General features: G+C 44.0%; 1 protein-coding gene across 1 annotated transcript in view; it reads left to right on the top strand.

The window, feature by feature from the left end:
• The window catches only part of kif19 (kinesin family member 19), a 243,767-nt gene that overhangs the window by 164,687 nt on the left and 66,853 nt on the right, over window positions 1-12,227 (top strand). The window contains exon 6 of the mRNA XM_070857681.1: window positions 5,908-6,033. Within this exon, the coding sequence (XP_070713782.1) occupies window positions 5,908-6,033 (126 nt within the window). The remainder of the gene's footprint in view (window positions 1-5,907; window positions 6,034-12,227) is intronic.

Below are 12,227 nucleotides of genomic sequence, written 5' to 3'. Positions count from 1 at the left end.
AAGCACTCCTTCACACACAAAAAAAATCACTAAAATTAAATCACATGCCTTTTCAGGGGTCCAAGAGACAAATCTTCACTTTTTCTCCAGTCCCTTTAAAAATGGCCGAGTGCCAATGTTTATTTCCCACTGCACGTGCGTGCACGCTCCAACGCGCACGCGCAGGGTTGCCGGCACGACGTTGCCTTATTTAAATTAGGCCCACCCCCCACTGCTTGTAGAATCGTCGCGAGTGTCTGGCTCCGCCCCCCACTGTTCTGTGCGCACCGCGCCAAGCTGCTGAAGACCTGCGAAGAGCCAGAGAATATCGGAGTTTTTTTTCAGCACACTTTCGAGCGCGAAAAACGGGTCAGGTCAGGGCTGCGCCGTTTTAGGCACGGCCCGAAACTTGGGGCCACAGAAAATAGGTGCAGGAGTAGGCCCTTCGAGCCTGCACCACCATTCAATAAGATCATGGCTGATCATTCCCTCAGTACCCCTTTCCTGCTTTCTCTCTATACCCCTTGATATCTTTATAGAAACATAGAAACATAGAAAATAGGTGCAGGAGTAGGCCATTCGGCCCTTCTAGCCTGCACCGCCATTCAATGAGTTCATGGCTGAACATTCAACTTCAGTACCCCATTCCTGCTTTCTCGCCATACCCCTTGATCCCCCTAGCAGTAAGGACCTCATCTAACTCCTTTTTGAATATATTTAGTGAATTGGCCTCAACAACTTTCTGTGGTAGAGAATTCCACAGGTTCACCACTCTCTGGGTGAAGAAGTTCCTCCGCATCTCGGTCCTAAATGGCTTACCCCTTATCCTTAGACTGTGACCCCTGGTTCTGGACTTCCCCAACATTGGGAACATTTTTCCTGCATCTAACCTGTCTAACCCTGTCAGAATTTTATATGTTTCTATGAGGTCCCCTCTCATTCTTCTGAACTCCAGTGAATACAAGCCCAGTTGATCCAGTCTTTCTTGATAGGTCAGTCCCGCCATCCCGGGAATCAGTCTGGTGAACCTTCGCTGCACTCCCTCAATAGCAAGAATGTCCTTCCTCAGGTTAGGAGACCAAAACTGTACACAATACTCCAGGTGTGGCCTCACCAATGCCCTGTACAACTGTAGCAACACCTCCCTGCCCCTGTACTCAAATCCCCTCGCTATGAAGGCCAACATGCCATTTGCTTTCTTAACCGCCTGCTGCACCTGCATGCCAACCTTCAATGACTGATGTACCATGACACCCAGGTCTCTTTGCACCTCCCCTTTTCCTAATCTGTCACCATTCAGATAATAGTCTGTCTCTCTGTTTTTACCACCAAAGTGGATAACCTCACATTTATCCACATTATACTTCATCTGCCATGCATTTGCCCACTCACCTAACCTATCCAAGTCGCTCTGCAGCCTCACAGCATCCTCCTCGCAGCTCACACTGCCACCCAACTTAGTGTCATCCGCAAATTTGGAGATACTACATTTAATCCCCTCATCTAAATCATTAATGTACAGTGTAAACAGCTGGGGCCCCAGCACAGAACCTTGCGGTACCCCACTAGTCACTGCCTGCCATTCTGAAAAGTACCCATTTACTCCTACTCTTTGCTTCCTGTCTGACAACCAGTTCTCAATCCATGTCAGTACACTACCCCCAATCCCATGTGCTCTAACTTTGCACATCAATCTCTTGTGTGGGACCTTGTCGAACGCCTTCTGAAAGTCCAAATATACCACATCAACTGGTTCTCCCTTATCCACTCTACTGGAAACATCCTCAAAAAATTCCAGAAGATTTGTCAAGCATGATTTCCCTTTCACAAATCCATGCTGACTTGGACCTATCATGTCACCTCTTTCCAAATGCACTGCTATGACATCCTTAATAATTGATTCCATCATTTTACCCACTACCGATGTCAGGCTGACCGGTCTATAATTCCCTGTTTTCTCTCTCCCTCCTTTTTTAAAAAGTGGGGTTACATTGGCTACCCTCCACTCCATAGGAACTGATCCAGAGTCAATGGAATATTGGAAAATGACTGTCAACGCATCCACTATTTCCAAGGCCACCTCCTTAAGTACTCTGGGATGCAGTCCATCAGGCCCTGGGGATTTATCGGCCTTCAATCCCATCAATTTCCCCAACACAATTTCCCGGCTAATAAGGATTTCCCTCAGTTCCTCCTCCTTACTAGACCCCCCGACCCCTTTTATAACCGGAAGGTTGTTCGTGTCCTCCTTCGTGAATACCGAACCAAAGTACTTGTTCAATTGGTCCGCCATTTCTTTGTTCCCCGTTATGACTTCCCCTGATTCTGACTGCAGGGGACCTACATTTGTCTTTACTAACCTTTTTCTCTTTACATATCTATAGAAACTTTTGCAATCCGTCTTAATGTTCCCTGCAAGCTTCTTCTCATACTCCATTTTCCCTGCCCTAATCAAACCCTTTGTCCTCCTCTGCTGAGTTCTAAATTTCTCCCAGTCCCCAGGTTCGCTGCTATTTCTGGCCAATTTGTATGCCACTTCCTTGGCTTTAATACTATCCCTGATTTCCCTTGATAGCCACGGTTGAGCCACCTTCCCTTTTTTATTTCTATGCCAGACAGGAATGTACAATTGTTGTAGTTCATCCATGCGGTCTCTAAATGTCTGCCATTTCCCATCCACAGTCAACCCCTTAAGTATCATTCGCCAATCCATCTCAGCCAATTCACGCCTCATACCTTCAAAGTTAGCCTTCTTTAAGTTCTGGACCATGGTCTCTGAATTAACTGTTTCATTCTCCATCCTAATGCAGAATTCCACCATATTATGGTCACTCTTCCCCAAGGGGCCTCGCACAACGAGATTGCTAATTAATCCTTTCTCATTACATAACACCCAGTCTAAGATGGCCTCCCCCCTAGTTGGTTCCTCGACATATTGGTCTAAAAAACCATCCCTTATGCACTCCAGAAAATCCTCCTCCACCGTATTGCTTCCAGTTTGGTTAGCCCAATCTATGTGCATATTAAAGTCACCCATTATAACTGCTGCACCTTTATTGCACGCACCCCTAATTTCCTGTTTGATGCCCTCCCCAACATCACTACTACTGTTTGGAGGTCTGTACACAACTCCCACTAACGTTTTTTGCCCTTTGGTGTTCTGCAGCTCTACCCATATAGATTCCACATCATCCAAGCTAATGTCCTTCCTAACTATTGCCTTAATCTCCTCCTTAACCAGCAATGCTACCCCACCTCCTTTTCCTTTTATTCTATCCTTCCTGAATGTTGAATACCCCTGCATGTTGAGTTCCCAGCCCTGCTCATCCTGGAGCCACGTCTCCGTAATCCCAATCACATCATATTTGTTAACATCTATTTGCACAGTTAATTCATCCACCTTATTGCGGATACTCCTTGCATTAAGACACAAAGCCTTTAGGCTTGTTTTTTTAACACCCTCTGTCCTTTTAGAATTTTGCTGTACAATGGCCCTTTTTGTTCTTTGCCTTGGGTTTCTCTGCCCTCCACTTTTCCTCATCTCCTTTCTGTCTTTTGTTTTTGCCTCCTTTTTGTTTCCCTCTATCTCCCTGCATTGGTTCCCATCCCCCTGCCATATTAGTTTAACTCCTCCCCAACAGCACTAGCAAACACTCCCCCGAGGACATTGGTTCCGATTCTGCCCAGGTGCAGACCGTCCGGATTGTACTGGTCCCACCTCCCCCAGAACCGGTTCCAATGCCCCAGGAATTTGAATCCCTCCCTGCTGCACCATTGCTCAAGCCACGTATTCATCTGAGCTATCCTGCGATTCCTACTCTGACTAGCACGTGGCACTGGTAGCAATCCCGAGATTACTACTTTTGAGGTCCTACTTTTTAATTTAGCTCCTAGCTAAAGGGCCTAGCTAATTTAGCTCCTAGCTAAATGCGTAAGGGCCATATCTAACTCCCTCTTGAATATATCCAATGAACTAGCATCAACAACTCTCTGTGGCAGGGAATTCCACAGGTTAACAACTCTCTGAGTGAAGAAGTTTCTCCTCATCTCAGTCCTAAATGACCTACCCCTTATCCTAAGACTGTGTCTCCTGGTTCTGGACATCCCCAACATCAGGAACATTCTACCCGCATCTAACCTGTCCCGTCCCGTCAGAATCTTATATATTCTTATGAGATCCCCTCTCATCCTTCTAAACTCCAATGTATAAAAGCCCAGTTGATCCAGTCTCTCCTCATATGTCAGTCCTGCCATCCCGGGAATCAGTCTGGTGAACCTTCGCTGAACTCCCTCAACAGCAAGAACGTCCTTCCTCAGATTAGGAGATCAAAACTGAACACCATATTCCAGGTGACGCCTCACCAAGGCCCTGCACAACTGCAGTAAGACCTCCCTGCTCCTACACTCAAATCCCTTAGCAATGAAGGCCAACATACCATTTGCCTTCTTCACTGCCTGCTGTACCTGTATGCCAACTTTCAATGACTGATGAACCATGACACCCAGGTCTCGTTGCACCTCCCCTTTTCCTAATCTTCCGCCATTCAGATAATAATCTGTCTTCACGTTTTTTCCCCCAAAGTGGATAACCTCACATTTATCCACATTATACTGCATCTGCCATGCATTTGCCCACTCACCTAACCTGTCCAAGTCACTCTGCAGCCTCCTAGCATCCCCCTCACAGCTCACACCGCCACCCAGTTTAGTGTCATCTGCAAACTTGGGGATATTACACTCAATTCCTTCATCCAGATCATTGATGTATATTGTAAAGAGCTGGGATCCCAGCACTGAGCCCTGCGGCACTCCACTAGTCACTGCCTGCCATTCTGAAAAGGACCCATTTATCCCGACTCTCTGCTTCCTGTCTGCCAACCAGTTCTCTATCGATGTCAGTTTATTACTCCCAATACCATGTGCTTTGATTTTGCATACCAATCTCTTGTGTGGGACCTTGTCGAAAGCCTTTTCAAAGTCCAAATACACTACATCCACTGGTTCTCCCTTGTCCACTCTACTAGTTACATCCTCAAAAAGTTCCAGAAAATTTGTCAAGCATGATTTCCCTTTCATAAATCCATGCTGACTTGAACCGATCCTGTCTTTCTTTGTTTGCACAGAGAGAAATGTACCCCGGGTCTCAGCAAGCTATACTATCTGGAGCAAAATGCTTACTTTCACTGCGATGCAGGTGATCCTCCAACGCACAAACCTGGAGAAGCCTACATTTTCAGCATGGCAAAGCCTATATAAGAGCTCACGTATTGTAAATGACCCCGTCAGCCACATAAATCACTGTTGCCTTCTTCCCATCTTTTGTAATGTATTGTCCAAAAGAACAGACGCCCAAAGTCATGCACTTTAACAAAAAACACAATGTCATGCAATCATTCATTATGCCTCAGTTGTGCACTTGCATTTCTGCAGATCCTTTAAACTTGACTGCAATCACAGGAAGTGCATCAAGCTGCTCTGTGTGCTAAATCAACCTTGGCTGCCCAGATGAAAGCTATTTCTAAATCCAATACCTGTGCACTCAAATGAACAAAGCTTCAGTGTCTGCAGAGTGCTCCACCATACAAATCCCATTCATTCACTTCAGAAGTCACATTCATCCTTTTTTCATTTGGCATGTTTAGGCACTTTCCAATTGCAAGGAGTAATATTTACCAGCTGAGGATTTTGTGCATTATGTATTGACTTTGCCATTTCCTGTGCATATTCACTGGCCTTAGAATGGGTGCAGGATCATTTGTGGGATCTGATGCAGTGGACGGGCAGATGGTGGAGAATGCAGAAAGAGCCAAGCTTTGCTAATTTTGCTACCACAAAACTTCCCCTAGTTTCCTCTTAAAGCCAAGTTTGAAGAAAATCTGAACTGTTGGAGATTTTCTTCTATTCTCACTGCTTTCTTTACCTTCACAGATTTATAATGAGATGATTCGGGATTTACTTAATCCGTCATCTGGCTTCCTAGATCTCCGAGAAGACTCCAAGGGTGGGATCCAAATTGCAGGAATTACTGAAGTGTCAACTATTAATGCCAAAGAGGTAAAGTACAAAGGTTTCCCTTTACTATCTTGCTATTAAATAAAACACTTTCCTTCCACAATATCAGGTAGAGACGGAAAACTATTGCAAGTTACTCATTGTTTGGGGATTAGCACTTAAAATTCATTTTCATAATCAAAAGCCAACTGGAGAAAATGAATCCTCAAAATAGCAATAGAATACGCACATGGTTTATACAAGTGGTACATCTCTGAGGAAGGCAACAGCGGAACAGGCCTCTGGCATTAGGACAGAGTAGGAAAATACTGAAGGATGGTAAAGGGTTAAAGATTGAGGGAGAAACACACTGATTTTATTTGTGAGCTGGTCAGTCCCTTTGTTTTTTTTACCTCACTAGAGCTTGAAAGTACCCGTGGCTAATTGGTAAGAGGAATTTTACAGCCTGAATAAAAATGTGAAATAAAGCAAATTGAAGGACCTTCAGTGGTAACTATAAACGAACAGGAAGTCTCTGATTGAATCTCAGTAAATTACAGCCACACTTGTATAAGCACAGTTTTTTATTTACTCTTCCAACTGGATTGAAAGATAAATGAATTCCTCCGCCCCACGTTTCTGGGGATACAATACAACTTTGACATGGGTGCAAAATAGATTGTAGCACACCGGCTGCCCGTCAAACATCCTGCTCAATTTTTCCTTTCCATTGATTTCAATGGTGCATGATATATTTCTGCTCTATTTCACTGTTTCAGCAATTGAAGAACAATTCGAGCTCGCCAGAATCTGGTTTGGCTCTACTGAACCATCCAAATTCAGATTTACTCTAATATTGGGCTTAGATTTGCATAGGTCCCACTTGATAGTATAATTTGCATCCTATTCCAGTCGAGTCGAATTTTATAGCTGTGAGCAAAAAACTAGAATTAAACGAAAGATCTAAGTCAATTAACCAATGAAATGAGCCTGAATTTCTACCCGTTCAACCATTTCATGTGTACCACATACTTGGAAAGTTTTAACACACCTTTTTTTAATTTAAATGACTTCAATTAAATATACTTAGGAGAATTTAAGTGTGCATTTATGTTTGTGTTTGAGTGTATCATGATTTTATACTGTGGTTGGGGGAAAAGTTCTCATCACAGCGAAGTGATACTGTATTGAATTTACATCCATCAGAGAAGGCAAAGAAAGATTATACATTATAAAAATATTGTGCATTGAAGCAGAAAGATCTCGACAAACGCACAACCGACAATCTATACTCTAAACAGTGGGACCTAGCCCAACCAATAGTTCACCTGAGTCACTGGATAACGGCAAATCATTATCCAATAAAACTGATGAGAACCCAGGCTCTATGGCATCAAAGGTTATCCCAGTTGCTGAACTATTTCTTGGAAAACTGGAATGATGCATTTCAAGCTCTTTTGTTTTAATGTCACCATGCATAATATAAAAAACAATAGCCTCCTGCTTGTACTAATAAAGATCAGTAGCTGCAAATGGAAACATAATATGGAAGGAATCGCTTGCACATAAGGTTAATGTTAGCTATTATACCAACGTTTTGAATGTTTTGAATGGCCAAATAATTGGCAAATGAAGTTTCAACACAGATAAATGTGAGGTACTACATTTTGGTAGGAAGAATAGGGAAGTCACTTATTACTTGGAATGTACGAGTCTAGGTGGGATAGAGGAAAAAAGGGATCTCGAAGTACAAATACACAAATCATTTAAACAACAGTTTATTTCTAGAGGTATAGAATTGAAAAGTAGGGAAGTTATGCTAAACCTGTATTGAACCTTGGTTAGACCACACTTAGAATACTGTGCACAGTTCTGGTCGTCACATTATAAAAAGGATATAGAGGCACTGAAGAGGGTGCAGAGAAGATTTACAGGGATGATACCAGAAATGCGAGGGTATACCTATGAGGAAAGGATGAATAGGCTGGGTCTCTTTTCTCTTGAAAGAAGGCTGAGGGTTGACTTATTGGAGGTCTTTAAAATTATGAAGGGTTTTGATAGAGTGGATGGAGAGAAAAAATGTTTCCACTTGTGGGGAAGAGCATAACAAGAGGCCATCAATATAAGATAGTCACCAAGAAATCCAATACGGAATTCAGAAGAAAATTCTTTACCCAAAGAATGTAGAGAATGTGGACCTCGCTACCACAGGGAGTGGTTGAAGCAAAGAGTATAGATGCATTTAAGGGGAGGCTAGCCAAGCATAGGAAGAAGAAAGGAATAGAGGATTATGCTGGTAGATTTAGATGAGGAAAGATGGGAGGAGCTCGAGCGGAGCATAAATGCCAGCATAGACAGGTTGGGTCGAATGGGTTTCAGCAGCACATGAGCTGAGGCAGGGCGGAGTCGGCCGATGTTTTGGAGGTGGAAGTAGGCAGTCTTGGTGGTGACTCAGATATGTGGTCGGAAACTCATCTCAAGGTCAAATACAACACCAAGGTTGCGAGGGAGAGGGAAGGAGTTGGTGGTTAGGGAACAGAATTTGTGGCGGGGACAGAAGACAATGGCTTCTGTCTTCCCAATATTTAGTTGGAAAAAATTTCTGCTCATCCAGTACTGGATATCGACAAGCAGTGCGACAAATTAGAGACAGTGCAGGCGTTGAGAGAGGTGGTGGTGAGGTAGAGCAGGGTGTTGTCCTTTTGTTGTGTTTTCGGATGATGTTGCCGAGGGGCAGCATGTAGATGAGAAATAGGAGGGGGTCAAGAATAGATCCTTGGGGGACACCAGAGGTAACAGTGCGGCAGCAGATGATTCTCTGGCTATGACTGGGTAGATAAGAATGGAACCCCCTCCCCAGGTGAGTGCAGTCCCATCCAGCGGGACGACGGAGGCAAGGAATTGGAGGAGGATGGAGTGGTCAACCGTGTCAAAGGCTGCAGACAGATTGAGAAGGACGAGGAGGGATAGTTTACCATGCTCACAGTCACATAGGATGTACATTGTGACTTTGATAAGGGCCGTTTGAGTACTGTGGCAGGGGTGGAAACTTGATTGGGGGGATTCAAACATGGAGTTCCGGGAAAGATGGACATGGATTTGGGAGGCGACAACACGTTCAAGGACTTTGGAGAGGAAAGGGAGGTTGGAGTTGGAGATGGTAACAATGGGAGCATGAGCAACTCGTGTAGAATAATGTTGTCTTTCCAACTTCTTTATTTTTGTCAGATGCATGAGGTTAAGATCCTTTTGCATCAATCTATGCATCTAAAGGCTTTGAGAACATTTGCCTTACTCTAGTTGCCACACTTTGAAATGTCAAATGTATAAACAGAAGAAAGATGAGGAGCGTCCGCAGTATTTCGCTATTTTTCTGATCTGGAGCTGGAAACTTACAAACACCTGGCAATTAACAAACAACAATTAAACTCCGACTGAGCTCAGGACCTCAGTGGACAGGGAGTAACTTAGTGGCCTTCAACAGCGAAACATCACAACTGTGCCATCGGAGATCAGCTAGTATTCGAAAAGAAATCTCCCCTCCAGCTGGTTAGTGTTGATTGTTATACCTTGACATGAATGGCACTGTATAAATTAATTTTATTCTGTGTTTGAAGACATTTCTATTGTATTCGATCTGATTTTACTGCAGTGAGTTATCACGTGCCATACCTACTGCACACTGCATTCCAAAAGGACTTTAAACCTGAACTGCATGTAGTTTGCATCAAAGATGGTGGTAGGAATAGAATTTTACACTGAGGATGGACTATGTGATATTGCACTTGTCTAGAAAAAGTACAATAATTCACTCATAAACGCAATGCTCATCAGTTATTGTTCTTTCCAGTGTGTGAATTAAATCAGCAGCATACCCTCAGTGTATTATATACATACAGTGCACATGTATAATTCATTTGTACAATAGCAAAATACTGCGGATGCTGGAAATCGGAAATAAAAACAGAAAATGCTGCAAATATTCAGCAGGTCAGGCAGCATCTTTGGAGAGAGAAACAGAGTTAACATTTCAGAACTGGAAAAAAGTTAGAGATGTAACAGATTTTTAAGCAAGTGTAGGGGCAGGGAAAGGGGAAGGCGGGGGGGAAAGAACAAAAGGGAAGGTCTGTGATAGGGTGGAAGGCAGAAGTGGTTAAGCGACAAAAGGGCTGATAGTGCAGGCCAAAAGGAGATGGTGATGGGACAAGTTAAGAAACAAAAGAAGAGTCTTGATGGGGTGTGAATGGAAATGGCAGAATCATCAACAGCTGCCATGGGGGGGAAAAATAGGGGCAGAGGTTATGATCTGAAATTGTTGAACTCGATGTTGAGAACAGAAGGCTGTAAAGTGCCTAAACGAAAGATGAGGTGCTGTTCCTCGAGCTTGCGTTGAGCTTCATTGGAACAGTGTAAGTGGCCGAGGACTGAGAGATCAGAGTGGGAGTGGAGCAGAGAATTAAAGTGACAGGCGACCGGAAGCTCAGGGTCATGCTTATGGACTGAACAGAGGTGCTCTGCAAAGCGGTCACCCAATCTGTGTTTGGACTCCCCAATGTAGAGACCGCATCGTGAGCAGTGAGTACAGTATACTAAATTGCAAGAGGTTCAAGTAAATCACTGTTTCACCTGGAAGCAGTGTTTGGGGCCCTGGACAGTGGGAAAGGAGGAGGATAAAATGACAGGTGTTGCATCGGGGAAGTGCTGTGGGAAGGTGAGGGGGTGCTGAGGTGATTGAGGAGTGGATCAGGGTGTCATGGAGGGAGCAGTCCCTTCGGAATGCTGAAAGCTGAGGAGAGGGGAAGATGTGTTTGGTTGTGGGATCACGATCACGCTGGAAGTGGCAGAAATGGTGAGGGATGATCCGTTGAACATGGAGACTGATGGTGTGAAAGCTGAGAACAAGGGGAACCCTATCGTAGCTCTGGGAGGGAGGGGAACAAGTGCGGGAAACAGAACAGACACGGTGGAGGGCCATGTCAACCACGGTAGTGGATGGAATCCTCTGTTGAGGAAAAAGATCCCATGGCACTATTTATATAGCGCCTTTCGCAACCACTGAACGTCTCAAAGTCCTTTACAGCTAATGAAGTACTTTTGGAGTGTAGTCACTGTTGTAATGTAGGAAACACGGCAGCCAATTTGCACACAAGTTCCCACAAACAGCAATGTGATAATGACCAGATAATCTATTTTTTTGTTATGTTGATTGTGGGATAAATATTGGTCAGGGCACCAGGGATAATTCCCCTTCTTCGAAATAGTGCCATGGGATCTTTTACATCCACCTGTGAGAGCAGATGGGGCCTCGGTTTAACGTCTCATCCGAAAGACACACCTCCGACAGTGCAGTGCTCCCTCAGCACTGCACTGGAATGTCTGCATAGATTTATGTGTTCAAGTCCCTGAAGTGGGACTTGAACCCACCACCTTCTGACTTAGAGGGGGGTGTGCTGCCACCAAGCCACAGCTGACACTGGAAGGTTTGGGATATGTTGGATAACATTGAAAAATAGTGTTCGCAATGCCACATGAGGCTCCAAAGCAATGGTCATGAGCTATTAGGATCAAATAAATTGATCATAGACATTTTCGCCACAGAAGCAGGCCATTACTGTTCACACATAAATTTAAATTGGGACCCCGTCTACCCTCAACCCCAGATTTTGTTTCTGTGATTAGGTTCAATTATGCTATAAATATTATACACCACAGCTGGCAGTCCTGTATCCTGTATCAGGCATTAAATGCAAATCATTAGTTAGAAAGCAAGTGCCAACGGCTGCAATGACAGAGCAACAATTGCCATTCAAAACTGGGTTAAGATTAGATTGTTATGGGATCAGCGGCTAAATCAATGAACACCCGTTTAAAGGGTCATGCTGTCTTGTGTGCCATTTTACCAGTTTCACAAACAAATTGTTGCTGTAATTGTTAATGTACTTATTTTTTGATCATCAATTGTATTTGGTATCAAAAATATTCTACCTAACTGAAAATTTGTCTAAAGATTATAGCCCAGTATATGCCTATCTCAATAAACCATGCTGCAGTAGAGACAGCATGTGCTGCAGATTAAAGGTTACACAGTACTGAGCTCTGGAGCAGATTACTTGGTGAAGATCAGTACAGGGACTAAATGTGCCTGAAAATCCAGGACTCTGGGCTAATAATTCAGGTGCGCCCCGTTTGGGGACGGTAACAAGTTTGCAGATGACACTAAACTGGGGGGCGGTGTGAGCTGTGAGGAGGATGCTAAG

The sequence above is a fragment of the Pristiophorus japonicus genome, chromosome 16 (assembly GCF_044704955.1).
Source record: "Pristiophorus japonicus isolate sPriJap1 chromosome 16, sPriJap1.hap1, whole genome shotgun sequence".
NCBI classification, from domain to species: Eukaryota; Metazoa; Chordata; class Chondrichthyes; family Pristiophoridae; genus Pristiophorus; species Pristiophorus japonicus.
The sequence above is the reverse complement of the archived record's forward strand: the minus strand, read 5'-3'. Positions and strand labels throughout refer to the sequence as shown.